At 37.7% G+C, this 16,776-nt stretch overlaps 1 protein-coding gene across 5 annotated transcripts in view; it reads left to right on the top strand.

Annotated features, from left to right (window-relative positions):
• Window positions 1-1,929: 1,929 nt before the first annotated feature.
• The window catches only part of IDE (insulin degrading enzyme), a 101,383-nt gene continuing 86,536 nt past the window's right edge, over window positions 1,930-16,776 (top strand). The window contains exons 1-2 of one of the 5 annotated variants that reach the window (XM_074295869.1): window positions 1,934-2,096; window positions 13,919-14,042. Coding sequence is in view for 1 of the 5 variants with exons in the window: in XM_074295874.1 (XP_074151975.1) it covers window positions 1,999-2,096 (98 nt within the window). In the remaining 4 variants the exon portion in view is untranslated. Of the gene's footprint in view, window positions 2,097-2,438; window positions 2,923-13,918; window positions 14,043-16,776 lie in introns of those variants that run through there. The other 4 variants (XM_074295871.1, XM_074295870.1, XM_074295874.1 and 1 more) reach the window with 4 other exon arrangements.

Genomic DNA, 16,776 nt, shown 5'->3' with positions numbered 1-16,776 from the left:
TAACTAGAATTTCTGACTGGACACAGCAAGGTGGGGATACCCATAACCTCCATAGAGGATGGGATTATAAGGTTAAACTGATCTCCATCAGTGCCCTTCCCTGATTTCCTCAGGGAGTCATTTTATCAGTACTTCAGGCTCTTGCCACCTAGTAAGTAACCCAGGACCCCATTACTGTGAGGATTTATGCAGAGATATGGATAAGAATCTTAGAGGCAGAGAGTATTTGCAATTGACATGAAAGAAGGGAGGTGAACTTTATTGCCCAGCATCACTGTCCTATGGAGCAGAAATTCTGAGCAGAAAGAAATTTTGGGTCAAAAAAAATCCTGGTGAATGATTATGAGATGTGAGGAAGGAGGGTAGAAATTTCAGAACTTCCCCTTTTTAATTATTTAGGGACAGTTAACACATGAGGTGAGAAAACCAATATGGCTAGGCAAGAGTTAAGATTTTTCTATTGATATTCAAAGGAAGCACTTACATGAAAATGAACCAATTGATTACTATCATCACTTTTTCATCAAGATGATCAAATCATGCAGAATATCAGTTTGCAACTATTTTCTACTAATACATCCCAATACTCAGAAAGGTGGAAGTAAAGTATTCTAATGGAGTCTTGCTCTAAAATGCTTATTCTATATAATGTAGGATATTAAGTTGAAAATGTTTTCACATTTACAAGGGTGTATACTCTAGCCCTGGAGCCTCACTATATCTGTGCCACAAGACTGCCATCTAAGTGAAACTGCATTATAATAAAGTCTTTTTGGCACTTTAGTAATGAAACTCCCTTGGATAAAGTCCAGAATGGCAATACCTTACAATGAAATCAGATCTATAGTGAAGAACGTAATGGCTTTAATGGACAGTTTCCAGTAGGAATTCAGTGGTTAGAAAGACCAACAAACAAAAAACCCTGGCTTTTCTTTACCTTTTTATTCCTTTTGTTCTATTTCTAAAATGTCCTCCCTTTTCTTTTTTGTCTTTTTGCTTGTTTGTTTTTTAATACAGTTTTATGAATGACCTTGGGAGAAAAAAAATTGGAGCAAACAGGAAAAACCATAGGAGAGAGGAAAAAACCCAAAAACGAATTGAACATAGCATGTGTTGATTTACACCTATTTTCCTTAGTTCTTTCTCTGGTTGCAGATAGCATTTTCTATTCAAAGTCTATTGGGATTCCTTTGGATTACTGAATACTGAGAAGAACCAAGCCTTTCAAAATTAATCATCATACATTTTTGCTGGTTTTGTGTACAATGTATTTCTGGTTCTGTTTGTTTCACTCAGCATCAGTTCATGTAAATCTTTCTAAGTTTTTCTATAATCAGTGTATTCTACTGGCCCGGCAGTCTGCCCTCCCTACTTCCTACTGCCCTAGAGAGAGCCTGTAGACCACTGTCACGGGGACAACCAGGGGACACTGGGGACAATCCGCCTGAGGACGAAACCTGACTCCCAGTTTTCAGCGCGGACGTGGACGCTGTGCGCTCTAACTCCCTCACCACGGTTAGTCCACAACAGCCAATGAGGGCGTCTATGCAAATGCACAATCCTCAGGTTTTGAAGAGTCCACCAGAGGCTGCCCCAGAAGAAAAAAAAAAAGGCCCTGGCTGCCCAGCCCTCCCTCCGTAGGGCTCCCCCTGTCTCAGTAACCTCTCAGAGCGAAGGGACCCTGCCCAGTACCTCTTCGATTAGTCCCGACCCTGCGGCACGCACGCGCCCCTATCTCGCAGCCGCGCCGCGCCCCGCCCCGCCCCTTGGGGCTCTGGCTGACCTCCCCCTTCTCTTCCTTTTCTTCTTCCTCCTCCTCCTCCTCCTCCCCTCCCTCGTCGTCGCTGCGGCCTCCTCTTCCGCGCTCGCGCTCGGCCCGGAGGGGTGGGTGGGGGGGTGGGTAGTGCGAGCTGTTCGACTGAGCATGCTCAGTGGGCTGGGCCAGCTCCGGGCGCAAGGAGGAAGCGTTTCCAGTGCTCCTGGCGGTGGCGCTGGGGTATGCGGTACGGGCTAGCGTGGCGGCTGCTGCACCCCGCGCTCCGCACGACCTTCCTCCCCGTCCTCACCGCTCGCCTCTGCGGGGAGCATCTTTCGGGGTAAGCGGGCAGCCTGGCTGGGCCGCGGCCCCTGGGAGAGGGCGGCTGGGCTGTGGGCTGCAGCTGCCGGGGCGATTCCGCAGCCTCCGCCCCGCGGCTCCCGCCGACTGTCCCCCGGGCTCCCAGGGCTGCCGGCCGGCCGCAGTACTCTTCGGGCACCCGGCCCTGGGCGAAACCGAGGAGTCCGGGCCTGGTGGGAGGGCAGCGGGCAGGGCGAGCCGGCTAGGGCCCGGCCGGGGCTGGGCAGAGCGGAGGGCACAGATCGGCCGCTTGTGTGACCTAGGGTCGCCGCGGGGACTATGTCACAAGGCCGGTGCGGGGAGGCCGAGAAGCGCCGCGCTGTGGCGGGCAGCAAAGTGCGGCGACCGGGGTGGCGGGGGTCAGGCCAAGTTATGTCCCTCCGGTGGGACCGGGTCCGACCACTGGAAGAGAAACCTCCACTGACGGAATCTGACTTTCCCCAGGGGAAGAGAACCTGAAGCGAAGAGAAGCAGGTAGGGAGGAGGAGCAGAGGAGGAGGAGCAAGAGGAGGAGGAGCAGGAGCTGCAGCAGCTGCAGCTGGGCCGGGGCCAGGGCCGGCCGCGAACAGCACCCGGCCAAGACTGCCAGCCTCCCCAACGCTTGCCTCCCGTTGAGCCGCTGTCCGGGGGCTTTCACTGGACCTCTGCCTTCCCGTAACTCCCAACTCCCCGTCTACCCTAGTCTCCTAGGCTTTCTGATCTGGAAGAGATCTGAAAGGGCATCCCCAAGCCTTTCCCATTTTGCAGAGGAGGAGGAGGGTTTGAGTCTTCCAGGAAGGAACGGCGTGCTCTGTTGGGAACATAAGGTTGTGTTGGGTTTTGCTATTGTCCATCATATTATACCAAAAAGTTTTTTTTGGCGGCTGTTCTTTATAATTGTTTCTTTCACCAGCAGCAATTGGGAACCATAGGTAGGCTTGTGCATTTGTGTAAGAGCCATTCTCCAGGGTTTCTTCGGTCAAAAACTGAACACCTGTTAATGTGGGAGAGGGAGGGAAAACAGTAGTGTACAGTATGGAAAGCAGTCTGAGAGAATGGGCTTAAATCCCACCTCCCATCTTGCTGTGGGATCTCGGGCAAAGTCAGTCTCTCCAGGCTTCAGTACCGTGATTCGGAAAACGTGGGCTCTTTCAAGGACTCTTCCAGCTCTCTAAGATCCTTCTGTCATATGACCCTGGGTGCAAAGCACTGGGCTTAAGCTCTGTGAAAGATTACCAACAGGTAGGATTCAGATATAAGGAGGTTTTATAGGTATGGAATGTCTTTAGGAGACTAGACTTACTGAAGTGAAGTTTTTCAATCAACAAGCATATGTTAAGTGTCTCATGTTCTAGTCTCTGTGGATACAGAGATCTTGGAACAGCTTCTGCTCTCTCATTACCTTTTATGTGGAGAGAGAAAATGTATATATGTGTAAATCAGTATAAATAAAATACAAGGTAAATTTATGGAGGAGAGGACGTGTGTAGCTGAGGGTCCAAAAAGGCTTTATATAGAACAGGTGTCAAATAATAGGCATGCAGCCCAAAACACTCCCAAGCCATATTAAAATGCAATTAGAAAATAGTTTATAAAATAAATAAAAACATATTAAAACATAACATTAAATGTTAAAGACAAGTCAGTATACAGACTGCAGGGATTTTTATGTCTGGGTTAATTGGCTCACATTTCTATTTGAGTGTGACACCACTGGTAAAGAAGATAGCGCTTGAGTAGAGTTTTGAAAATTGTAAGAGATGGAGTGTGAGAAGGAAATATATTATTGGCATGGGAGACAACTGGTGCAAAGGTGAAAAAGCTGGCGATATGTAGAGTTTGTTGTATGTGAGGGTCAGTAAAAAGTCGTTTGGCTGGTCAATGGACTAGTATATAGTGGGAGAGTAATAAATATTGTGAAAGGCTTTAAAAGCTCACCATTTCTTGTGCAGTTTGTTCAAGTTGTGCAAGTTGGATGAAGAAGCACATGAATGCTCAACAGAGCAATTTGTTCTTTATCTTACAGGCAGCTATGGGGTATGGAAGTGATGCTTTAAATGGTATTTTTTGGAAATTAATCTATTGACAGTTGTGGAAGAGTGATCAAAATGGATGGGAGGAGTTTGGAAGGCACCTCCATAAAGTTTTTTCTGTTATTTTTCTTGTCTATCTTGATATTTCCAACCTATATTTCACCTCTAGAACTTTAGTATTTGTTTAGGTCATTTGACAAAGAGATTGCCATGTGATATCTTTTATTCTTTTACTTTTCATATATTATCACAATTTTTCAATTAAACCAGAGACAGACTGTGTATTAGACTTTACATCTATGCAGTACACACAGCATCTTGTACATAATATGAAGTCATGATAAATATTAATGAGAAGAAAAATCTTCAAAACTTGATTTGACAACTCTGAGGTGAATTTATTATGTTTATCATATCTGCAGATGCTGCAACAGATAGTTATGTTATTTTTTAAGTTCTAAAAAAAAGGAATACATCTTTTTTTTTTTTTCTTCATGGCTGCTTGAACACTGGTTAGTGCATTGTCAGTCAGCAGATAGAAAATCTAGATAGACTTTTGTATAAAGCACATGTTGTTCTTTAGTCACCTAGTAGCAATACATACTTTTTTTCCTTTTGGTAAAGTATTATATTGTTCTTTGTTCATGCTAAAACTACATTGTACTTTAAATGTTACTGTAAATGTTCAGATTATTTTGAAAAGTAAATCAAGCATGTTTTATGTTTTCCTAAATGAAAATTGCAGTTATAAAATACTTGGTATTATAATTCTTTAAGTTAAAATTGCCAGGTTTTCCTTTTTTTTGTGATTGTGACAATGTGTTCTTTGGAAGCGTTTTGGCAGTTCTGCAAGGGTTAAAGAGATTGGTTACATTCTGTATTTCACAGGTTTAAGGGCAGGTAGGTGGAGCAGTGGATAGAGCCTCCAGATCTGAAGTCAAGAAGATTCATCTTCTCCAGTTCAAATCTGGTCCCAGATATTTACTGAGTGACTGAGTGGCAAGTCACGGACCATGTCTGCCTTAGTTTCCTCATGTGTACAATGAGTTGGAGAAGGAAATGGCAAACCACTCAAGAGTACCCCAAATAGAGTCATGAAGAGTTGGACACAACAGAAAAATGACTAACCAACAACAAATATGTTTAAGTGTTTCAAATTTTGAAGTTTATTGTATCTTTTCTCTTTCTGGTAAAGTGGACAGGGTCCAGACTTGAGTTAGGAAGCTATGGGTTCAAATTCCACCTCAGATACTTAGTAGCTATGTCACTCTGCACGTCACCCAACCTATCTGAATGTCATTTTCTTCATCTGTAAAATGAGGGTATTAACTATTCCATAACTTCTAAGGTTTCTTCCAGCTTTAAATGTATAATTCTTTGATGTACATTTTCATGGGTTGAAAGAGTTTGTTGCTAGAAATGGCTTGCATTTGGAGGGAAAAATAGTTGCTTTTTACTCTATATTAGAACTATCATACTTGGAGCTCTGGGGCTACAATGATTCCCCCAAACTCTGTTACAGATTAAAATGTCTTTAGATAATGTTTAACAAGGGGGCAGCTAGGTGGTGCAGTGGATAGAGCACCAGCCCTGAATTCAGGAGGACCTGAGTTCAAATATGCTCTCAGACACTTAACACTTCCTAGCTGTGTGACCCTGGGCAAGTCACTTAACCCCAGCCTCAGGGGGAAAAAAAAAGATAGTTTAACAAAATGAATAAAAATATAATACAATCTAGATAATGCAAATTTGTGATATTCTAAGCCAATAAGTGTCTTCAGGGATGTTTGTATTTGAATTTGAGAACACTGTTCTGCAAATGGAAAAAATGGAGTTCAGAATTTAGAGTTCTTTATCCAGGGTTCAGTCCCAAAATATAGTGCCTAACATAGGAGTGAAAGAGGCCTTGTCTTCCAGATGGTTTTTGTTGATAGCTGATTGGGGATTTTAAAACAGATTTTGTGCTGAGCTTCCTATCAGTGTTTTATTCAAGGTGATAGCAATTCTATTGAGGAGTATGAGCGCTCTTAGAATAAACCGAATTGTGATTGTAAAGCATGGTCTAGCCAGATGTATCCGTGAAAAATGTTAATCGTCATTTAACAAACACTTTCTCATGACATAAATTAAGGATTGTAAAATACCTTAAATTTCTGAAATGTATCTGTTTCAGTTCCTCAAGAAGCATTTATTGAACACATATTATGTGCCAGGCAATGAATTCTTTGTTGAGAATATTAAGAAAGGCTCTCAAAGAGCTCATGTTTTAATGAGAGGAGAAGACAATATATAAACAACTATTTTAGAATAAGATTCATGCAGGATAAAAAGAGAGGAAAGGGACTAAAATTAAGGGGGATCCAGATTCTTGTAGAAGGTTATATTTTAGCTGAGAATCAAAGGAAACCAGGAATCAGATAAGAAAAGGAAGAACATTATAGGTCAGTGAGACAACCAACCAGTGAAAATGCCAGCAAGTTCCAAAATTAAAAATTTTGGTGCATCTTAAAATAATGTAGTGCTTAATTCTTGCAGATTTAGATTTATTTGAAGAGGAAAAAAAATCAGATTACATGATTTCAGTCTGAACTAAATTTGTGAAAATTACTTGGTCACATTGTATGCCCTAACCCACATTCCCTTTTTCAAATTTCTTTTAACTCACATATTAAAGCAATTTAAAATTTAGATAGCTCCTGCCAGCAGTTCTGTGAAGTTGGTAAAAGGTTTTTTTTCCCACTTGATAGCTGAGGAGAACCAGGATTAGAAAGGTCACATGCCCTGCTCCAGTATGTTGGTAGTTCAGATTCTAATGATCAGCTGAACTTAGTAATTCTTAATAACGTTTGTTTGTTTGCTTAGTGCAGTGCTTGATATATAATAGACAAATGCTAGATGACTAACTGGATTATTTGGAACTTAGTCATAGACTATAGTGTGTTATTGTCTCTTTGCAGGCAGGACTAATATATGCTTTTTTGTTTTTCCTTTAGAACCTTCAACTGGGTTATCAACTACACAGGCTAGCCCTTGTCTAGGAAGACCTGACATTGAATTACACTCAGTCCTTTGGGCAACTCCCAAGACTCTACAACTAAGTTGTGGAACTAGTCCCCACTAGTTTTGGTATAGAAAGTCCCTTCATCTGAAATTCCTCATTTGAATTAAATTCTAGGTCTGGTTTCTTCCTTTCCCATTCCCAGCCACCTCACTCCCCAAATGAGCAGTTACACTGGTATAAATAAAATGTTAAAAGGTGATAACAGGGCATGGTGAAAAGAATACTAGATTTCGAATCATAGAACCCATGTGACTTTGGGCAAATCGATATTTCAGAGCCTCAGTTTTTTAATCTGCAAACTGAAGAGATTGAAATGGATGATTCTTGTCATTCCTTCTAGCTCCAAAAAAGCTATGATCTTGTGACCCAGGGAAATACCTGTAGGTTGATTCTGTATGGGATATTTGTTAGAGAACATGAACAAGAATTGGTGAGGGTGAAAGGGCATGAATGGGTTTTGGTTTAAAAAGTGATGGGAGCACCTACACTGATGAAATCATAAATCATTTAAAATGATTTTATCCAAATTGCACAATTCTTCATTTCCCTAGTTCCTGAGTCTGCCTTATATAATATTGATTCTTAAAATTGATATTGTTTTTTCCTTTATGTGTATGTATTTTTTCCTTTAAGAGATGCAGCAAGATGGTACAATGTATAGAACATTGGGATCTGTAGTCAGGAAGACTTGAGTTCAAATCCAGCCTCAGATACTTTACTAGCTGTGTAATTCTGGGTGGGCAGCAAGTCACTTAACCTCTGCTTGCTTCACATAAAACAGGGATGATAATAATAGTATTTATCCCACAGGTTTGTAAGGATCAGATGAAATATTTGTAAAGTTCTTAGCACATAGTAAGTGCTATATAAATGCTAGTTATTATTAAGTTACTATCTTCTTATTTTGGGGGAGGGGCTTAAATATTCTGGTGTGTAATAGAAAGTTCCTTAAAGAGTATTTAAAAATTTACTGTACTGATATTTAATAAACATTATCATCACAAGTTGTTTTGTGGTTATTGTTTCAAAAGACTAAAAAATTAGGATTATATATGTAGAAGATTGGAAGGTGTGGTAAAAAAGCATGTCATTAGTGCCTCTTTGTCACTTTAAAAATAATGTTTATAATTATGTCTTAAGACTTGAGACCCAGCCATCCACGTTGCATGATCTGTTCAGTTTCTTTCATCTGGTTAGTATTGTTGAGTGTCAGAATTAAAGGGAGTGACCACCCTACCATAACTTGTTGAAACCATAAGTTGTTGAAACCAATAGGCTTCTGATAGAGAGGAATCCAGTAGGCGCTGTTTTGATTCAGGAAAGGGAACTCAGTAATTTATGACCTTGAGCAAGTTCAGGATTTTCCAGCCATAATAACTAGTTATTAGTTAAGAATTATAGGTAAAATTAGTAGGTTAGTCACTCTTAGACTAACCTACTGTGATATTTTTACATTTCAGAGTTTTTGTGACTTTTGGCAAGTCATTTTTACTCTCTGATCCTGAAAAGCTTAAAAGTAAATTATTTGGGGGGCATCTTATAGTTCTGTGATACTGTGGTTCTGAATGATTTCATATATTGATATATCTGGAAAATAATTGATATTTGGATCCTAGTTTCTATAAGCAATGTTGCTTTGATTTAAATCTCTACTTTATGTAGCTCTGAGAATAGAACTCCTTTTAACATTTATTATAGGGTGAACTTGCCAATATGACTTTATGGAAAACCAGTTATAATTTTTATAAATTTGAGTAATATATACTAAACTATTGGGTTAAGTAACTTATCCAGGGTCACACAGTTAGGAAGTGTTAAGTGTCTGAGGCCAGATTTGAACTTAGGTCCTCCTGACTTCAGGCTGGTGCTCTATCCCCTGTACCATCTAGATGCTGCTAAACATTCCTTTTTGACAGTTCATATAATGAGTATTTAGTATTCATAATAATTAACCTAGGTATTCATACCAACTTATCTTTTATAGAACCAGAATTTCATTTTTGGTATTCAGCCTTATAATCTTGTCATAATTTATTTTGTAAGAAAATATTTATATGAAACTTTAAAAAAGAATCCGTTTTTCTCAAGAGTAGTTACAGATTGAAAGTCAGGGAGGGAGACTTGTGAAGCTATAGAGTAAACTGTGCATGAAAGAACCTCAGAGCTTTCCCTGTACCTTGAATAGTACTTGTGGTATCTGCAGCAAATTTTCCTCTCACCCCAACGTTAATCATTTAAAATATGGTTAATTTTTGTAAAAGAGCAATGTTTATTTCACTTTCTAAAGAAATAAATTCTTTTGGGAGTAGTGGCACATACCTCTTAATAAATTTTAGCTACTGTAGGGAAGGCTGAAGCTGGGGATCTCTTAGACTAAGAATCCTGAAGTATGATGGAATAAAGATATACATATTAAGTTTGACATTAATTATAGTGAGGGATGGAGTAGGCTAGATTGCCTAAGGGAGGACAACTCAGAGACAGAGACAAGTAGAAAGAGAGAAAGGAGGAAGAGAGAGAGAATGATTGATTCTGAATTCACTTGGAGTTAAATTTAACATTAGTAATATGTCAAGTGTTTTGCTTAGAGTTATATAAATGTCACATACTTTAAATCAAATATTCTTTATCTAGAGGAAATTTATATTAATATACTTAGTTTGCAACTAATAATTTATAAAATGAATAGTTGGACAAAATTGTTGCTGGGATTCCTAAAATACTGTTTCCCAGTATTTGTGAAGGAAAAAACATATAAGAAAACCTGTTTTAGAATTCACTTATCTTAGAAATCATTAACTGGGGAAAAACAGAATAGAAAGCCCATTAATCCCTGTTAGCTTTCTCCTTTATTAGTGCAAAAATTATTTCCTTTTTATTGACTTAACTACATCATCTGTGAGATGTGTTGTACTGTACTGGATTTTTTTAGGTTTCTTCCAATTCTGGTGAACTTGGGCAAATCATGTAACTTCTCCGACCTTATTTTCTTTATCTCTAAAATGTGGGATTTGGATTAATGTCAAACTTAGTTTTTTTCCCCTCTATAAAATGAGGATAATAATAGTACTTATTTCACCAGGTTTTTATGAGGATTAAATGAGGAGAGAAACATATGTAAAGCACTTAGTAAGCCTTAAAGTACTATATAAATGCTAACTATTTGATGACCACTAAGGACACTTCTAGCTTGAATTGTATGATCTAGTGATTCTGTTATAAGGCTGTTTACCTAATCCTTGAAATTTAATTAAACAACAACAAAAATTCAATTTGCTTGGTACACACTCTTTCCCTTTGCCTTTTTTTCCTTCCAGTTTCTGTCTTGGGATGGAAAAGATTTTTACAAATTTATAAAGTTTTTCATTCTCTGCCTCCTTAGTGTCTGACTGACTGCTCTTGGACTTCACTTCTGTTTTGGTCTGCAATGATCAGTGACCAATATAGGGCACAGCCTAGCATCCAAAGGGGGTGGGAGTGGAGAGTTGGACTTTGTCAGACAGCATTCTAGCTGAGTTATGTTTTTGAGCCAGAGTTCCAGACAATAGGATCCTCCCTAAAAAAATGGCTTAGTATTTATAGCATAGTTTCCAGTTTTTCCTACAAAACACAATTAATGTGAAAATTATTTTAATTGTGTTAGTTTTTTCCCCTAGTAGAGTTTTCCTTTTTGTAAACTTTGTTTCTCTGGTTTATTTAAAAAAAAAAAAAAAAAAAAAAAAAAAAGCTCCCTTTGATGTTTCAAATGTATGGTTTGTATGTAAAATGAAAGAAAATCTATCTTTTCTTTTGTGACCACATCTGTATGTTAAAGATAATTACAAAAAACGATAACTAAGTAACTTCCAGAAATTGCTTTGAAATTGCAGATGTCATTGTGTAACAAGAAGGTGCTAGGTTGCTACCTCCTGAAGTGGGTGGAGCTGCAAACCTTAAACAGAGAGATCCATGTCACCCATCCAGATCCTTCAGTTATTCTGAGAGTCAACAGGAAGTAGAATAATAAAAGTAAATTAGGGTAGGCTGGATCTGAAAACAGATGGATGTGTCAAGGTAGGAAAGCAAGAGAGCCAATCTGATCAGAGTAATAATAACCAATCTTTGCTCAGATCAGAGAAGAAAAGCAGACTAGGACACTGACCAGAGGAAAGACATTTGCCTGTATCCAGAACTGAGAATGAGATGAAGTTAAAATCATTGTGCAGAGGTTATCAATCTATATTTTGTAACCTGTAACATTCCTTTCTTTCCTATCTCTTTAAATACTGGTAAAGAGATCGGAGTACAAAGCTGTGTTTTCATATGTTGTCTATAAAATTGAGGAATACGCTGAGCAAGTTGCATAATTTCTTCAGACCTCAATTTACTAATTTTTAAAATAAAGGGAATTGGACTAGAAAGGTTCTAAAGCCCTTTCCAGCTCTAAAACCTTTGATCCTGTATATTCATGAATGAAGTAGTAAGTGAAAACAAGTTAGCTCTAACCCCAACAAATAGGCAGTGTTTTGGACAGTAGTAGGAAACAGCAGCATCATTTAGATAGTGGTTTGAGAATATAATACAAGATCAGGTTAAGGAGAATCTGTATCTGCCTAAAACCCATTCCTTCACCATCTCTTTCATGGGAAAGCTCCTGATTTATAAGCTTTGGAGTTTCTTTCTGTTTCTAGCTATCTAGTATCTGAGCACATAAAAGTTGGAAGAAATCTAGCTAGTTAAACATACCTCATAGTGCAGAAATTTTTCCTGTTATATCAGAGCAAGGGTTCTTAACCTTTTTTTTTTATTTCCATGGGATCCCTTTGGCAGGCTAGTGAAGCCTGTAGACCTCTCCTCAGAATCATGTTTTTAAAAATGTGACAGAAAATATATAGGATTACTAAGAAACTAAAGGTTAGTGAAAATGAAGATGTAATCTTTTTCTCCATCCAAATTCAGGAACCCAGAGATACAAATCCCCTGCTCTATAGAGTTCCTAGCAAATCCAGACTTTCCTTTAACACAATCATTGATCAGAAAGTTCCCAAAGCAGTTCATAATTATATTTCTTTCATCATGTAGGTAGCACGATATGTCGTGTGCTGGACATGAAGTCAGGAAAGTCCAAGTTAAATTTGGCCTGAAGTACTAGTTGTCTGTCCCTGGATAGATTACCTTTATTTGCCTCAATTTCCTCAACTGTAAAGTGGTGAGAAAATGAAATATTTGTGAAAATGAGAAATATTTCATTTTTGTGCTTTACACACCTTAACATGATCTACCTTCTTATTTTTAATTTTTCAAAAACCATATCTGCCTGGCCAGAATATGCTTTTTTTGTTTTCCACTCCTTGACATTAGTATCTACTGTACAACAGTTCCTGATCTGCCTCATAGCCTTTCAAATATTTGGAAAATTCTCTTAAGAATCGGGAGTAGAATTGGATAAAGGAGCCCATTCTGGTACAAATACAGATAGTGCTAAAAGAATCCTTTACACAGGTATTTTTGTAATCTTGTAAAGGTGAAAAATCAAGTCCACAAACATTAAGTGTCTGTATCCTCATTATTGTCCCTAAACACTGGGAAAAAAAAAAGAAAGAAAGAAAAATTTTATTCTTAGGAAGCTCATGTTCTAATGTGGAAGAAACATAAGTAAACAACTTTGTACAAAAACTGAAAAGATAAGAAATTGGAAGTAATTGTAGAGTGAAGGCACTACCATGAAAGAAAGTAGGAATGGTTTCTCTTAGAAATGGGATTTTATCTGAAGAATCTAGGTTGAGAAGAGAAAGTATTCCGGCATGGGGGGATAGCCAGGGGAAAATAGATGGTTTTGTTTGGGCATCTACAAAGAAACTAGGGTTAGTGGATTGTAAAGGACATAGATTAAAAGCTAAGGTATAAGACGACTAAAGTAAGAAAAGAGGTTAGAATATAATGGGCTTTAAAAAGCAGACAGAGTTTGATAGTTGATCTTGGGGGTAATGGAGAGCTGCTGTCCATTTACTGAAGTAGAAATTTAGAGAACATCCAAGCACATGGGTTAATACCAGAGTACCATTCTAATTTGTTTAGAGACCAGTTTTTATTTTGTATAAACACAATGCATATCTTTATACATTTTAAAAATATCATATATGTATGAACATTCTTTAGATATTTATACTAATCATAGAAAATGAACCACAGATTTCCATATATCCACATATAATATCCATATATGTGAACTAATAAGCTCAAATAATTTAGACTAAGTTATAAACATATTAGTAACAGGGATTATCTACTTTAAACTTCCAGAAGCATGTCTCCTATAGTCAGAACAATAGGTCGATTATTATTCAGATTCTCCATTTTAGCAAGCAAGTACAGTGTTTTGTGTGTGGAGGGGGTGCTGTTTGAACAATTTTAATCAGATATTCAAGTGGTGTAAATTTTAAAAGATTTATTACAAGGCATCTCATTCATAGCTCAAATATTCAAGTGGTATAAATTTTAAAGGATTATTTGTTACTAGGCATCTCATTCATAGCTTTATCTGTTTACTTTCATACAAATACTATTCCACTTGAGATGACCAAAAAAAAAAATTGATAAAATCCTATCTACCTGGGCTGTTTTTGAATGGAAAAACCTGGCATTCTTTTAAAAGGGGAGTTTTGTTTCCTATTGTTTTTTAATGAGGATGACTTTTGTTTTTATATCACATGCATTTATGAATATATTTGTTTCTTTTCCATTACCCAGCATGCCTTCCTTTTTTGGGAAAGATATAAAAAGGAATAATCAGCAAAATCGACCAAGAGATTGACTGTCTAAGAACATATGTGCAACTTTCCCTACCCATAGTCCCCAACCTCTCCAGTAAAAGGTATGAGGTACTTTTTTTCCCCCAATTCTTTCTGGTATCAAGTAATATTATGAAGCTTAAGCCAGCAGTACTTTATGCTAACCTACTATTGGATTTAATTCCTTTGATGCACATATATGTTAGCATCTTGTCAAGTCCATCATTTTGAATATGTGATCTCTGTACAGTATTGTAGGTATAAAGGTATAGGTGACTGTTGGATCTGTACTGGCATTAAAAAATTTTTTTTAATAAAGTGCTTAATATTAGCTTGTTGAAGAAAGTTATCCTTGGAGTCACAAAACCGTAGGTTCAGGTCTTGCCCCTGATGTGGCCGTTGGCCAGCCACTCAATCTCTTTGTTCCTCAGACAGCTTTGTAAGACCGAATTTATATATAACTTGTCATTTGCATCCAATAGATGTCAAATTAATCTTTCTTAATTGTATATCTGACCAGGTCATCCCATTCATCTCCCCATTCATTCAGCTGGCAGTTGCTCCAGTCCACTAAAGCCCTTTCTAGCCTGGGCCCTTCCTACTTCCTAGGCTTTTCTAATACTTTCACCAATTCTGTGATCTTGCTGATTCTCATAGACAATACTCCAACTCCCAAATGCATTTTCACTGGCTGCCCCTTGAGTCTGGAACTCTATCCCTCTTCATCTCTGCCTCCCAGCTTCCTTCATTTCCTACAAGGCCCAGCTCTAATCCCGTCTTCTGAAAGAAGTGTTTTCTAGTCCTCCTTAGTCTTAGTACCTTTCCCCTTGAGATGGTCTCCAGTCTCCATTTTCTCTTTAAGTTGTTTATATCTAGTTGTTTGAATGTTATCTCTTGTATTAGATTTAGTCCTTGAGAATTGGGATTGCTTTTCTTTTGTTTGTTTTGTTTTTGTTTGGTTTTGATCTTTTTTTTTTTTTTTTTAATCCCCAAACTTAGTATAGTTCCTGACACATGGATACTTAATAAAAGCTTGTTGTTTCCACAGTAAATTTCCTATACAGAGAAATTATGGAATCTGGATACTATCCCTATTCCATTTCTTTTAAAATTTTATCTACTTGTATTTTTTTCTTTTTGATAAAAATATAAGATATGAAAGGGCATAATATCTTAAACTGTATAAACTAGCTTTCTTACATGAAACATAGTTCTAGTTAATTTAAGCTTTCTAGTTTTGATTCTTGATAAATGAAACTTTATACAGTTTTGTGCATGATTTGTTAATGTATTCTGTTGGGTTTTGTCTGAATTTTGAAAAAATATTTTATAATTTTCCATTAATTTTACATGATGAAAATATAATTTTAGGAAGCATTAGTTTCTGGGCAGCTAGGAGTCGTAAGTAGCTCTTTTGCAAAAGTTATTAACTTGGTCAGTGAACTTGCTTTTAAAAATTATTTTGAATAACAATTGTAAAATACAATGGACTTCTTTGCTATCCTGTATATTTTGCTTTTTGCATTTAAATTTTTCTGTGAAAAGGAAAGAGTCAAAAATTTTGGGTCAAGAAGAATCTTGAGATCAACATAGGCAATGAAACATGCTTTGGAGTCCTTGGAGAAGTCTAGGTGGGGGTAGTTTTAGGGATAAGTAGAGGGCAGGGATCTGGAAAGCCCAAGCAAGTGTTTACAGGGATTGGGTAGTGAGAATAAGGATACAGAGAAGTTAGGTCATGAATCTAGGTCTCCAGAGAACTAGAATCAAAACTGGATGGATGACCTACAGCAGGAATTGTCTTGATGCTTAGCCAACAACTTCTGCATTGTGGACTCCCTCTATGCCAAAACTAAGCTCAGAATTTGGGTAGAACTAAGCCTTCAGACAGAGATAAATGAGCATGCACCTGACTGGAGTGGATAAAGTATTTTAGGGATCCAATGAGATAATATCTGACCGCAAGTTTTGACTATGAATTTAGACTGTTGATTAAAACCTCAGAACCCTTAATTGCTCATGAACCTAGTATCTTTAGAAATGTGTAATAGTTAAGTTTAAAGCAACCTTTCTCCCAAAGGTCTGGGGGCATTTAAAGAAAACGACTTCTGTCTATAGAATTAATTTTACATTTTAGCATTTTAGCCTGCCAAAGTTTAGAGTTAAGGTGGGTTGTTTTTTTTTTTTTTTTTTTTGTTGTTGTTGTTCAAAAATACAAAGATCCTGCTCTTCACTTCCTGGGAGGGACATGTTGATGACAGTGTTGACTAATGGTAGGGAGGGAATAATTTCTTCATTGATTTGGCATTTTGCTCTTACCTGACACTATTTTAATGTAAAGTTTGGTGGTATAATTTTATTTTTAATAACAGTTATGATCCAGAGCACTATTAAATCTAAAGTGATGAATAACTGTGGAAAACCTACATTTTACATATAAATTTCAGTTGAAAAAAAAATCATCATATTTTACTATTATTATTAACTTGGCTGAGTCATAGCTCTGCTTCAAGTGTTCGCTATTTTTTAATGTGGCCAAGAATGTTTATCATCAATAAGCATGTGTATACCTATCTGATGATTGTTAAATGGCCCATCATTGTTTGTCAGGCCCTGTTTTTCTTGATTCTTGCTCAGAAGGTATCAGTACTAACTGGTATTATCATCTGTGATTCCATTTGTAGGATGGCCTTTGGAAGTTGTAAGATTTCACAATTTTATGTTGTGAACATATCTCTTTGGAAGAGAAAGAATAATTATGCCTTAGTGGGTCTCAAAAATTATTAGTCCCCAAATCACTTTAACTTGATGAAAGGCCCC

This window comes from Sminthopsis crassicaudata, chromosome 2, assembly GCF_048593235.1.
Source record: "Sminthopsis crassicaudata isolate SCR6 chromosome 2, ASM4859323v1, whole genome shotgun sequence".
Lineage (NCBI taxonomy): Eukaryota > Metazoa > Chordata > Mammalia > Dasyuromorphia > Dasyuridae > Sminthopsis > Sminthopsis crassicaudata.
Note: the sequence above shows the minus strand (reverse complement) of the source record. Positions and strands in the feature narration are given on the sequence as shown.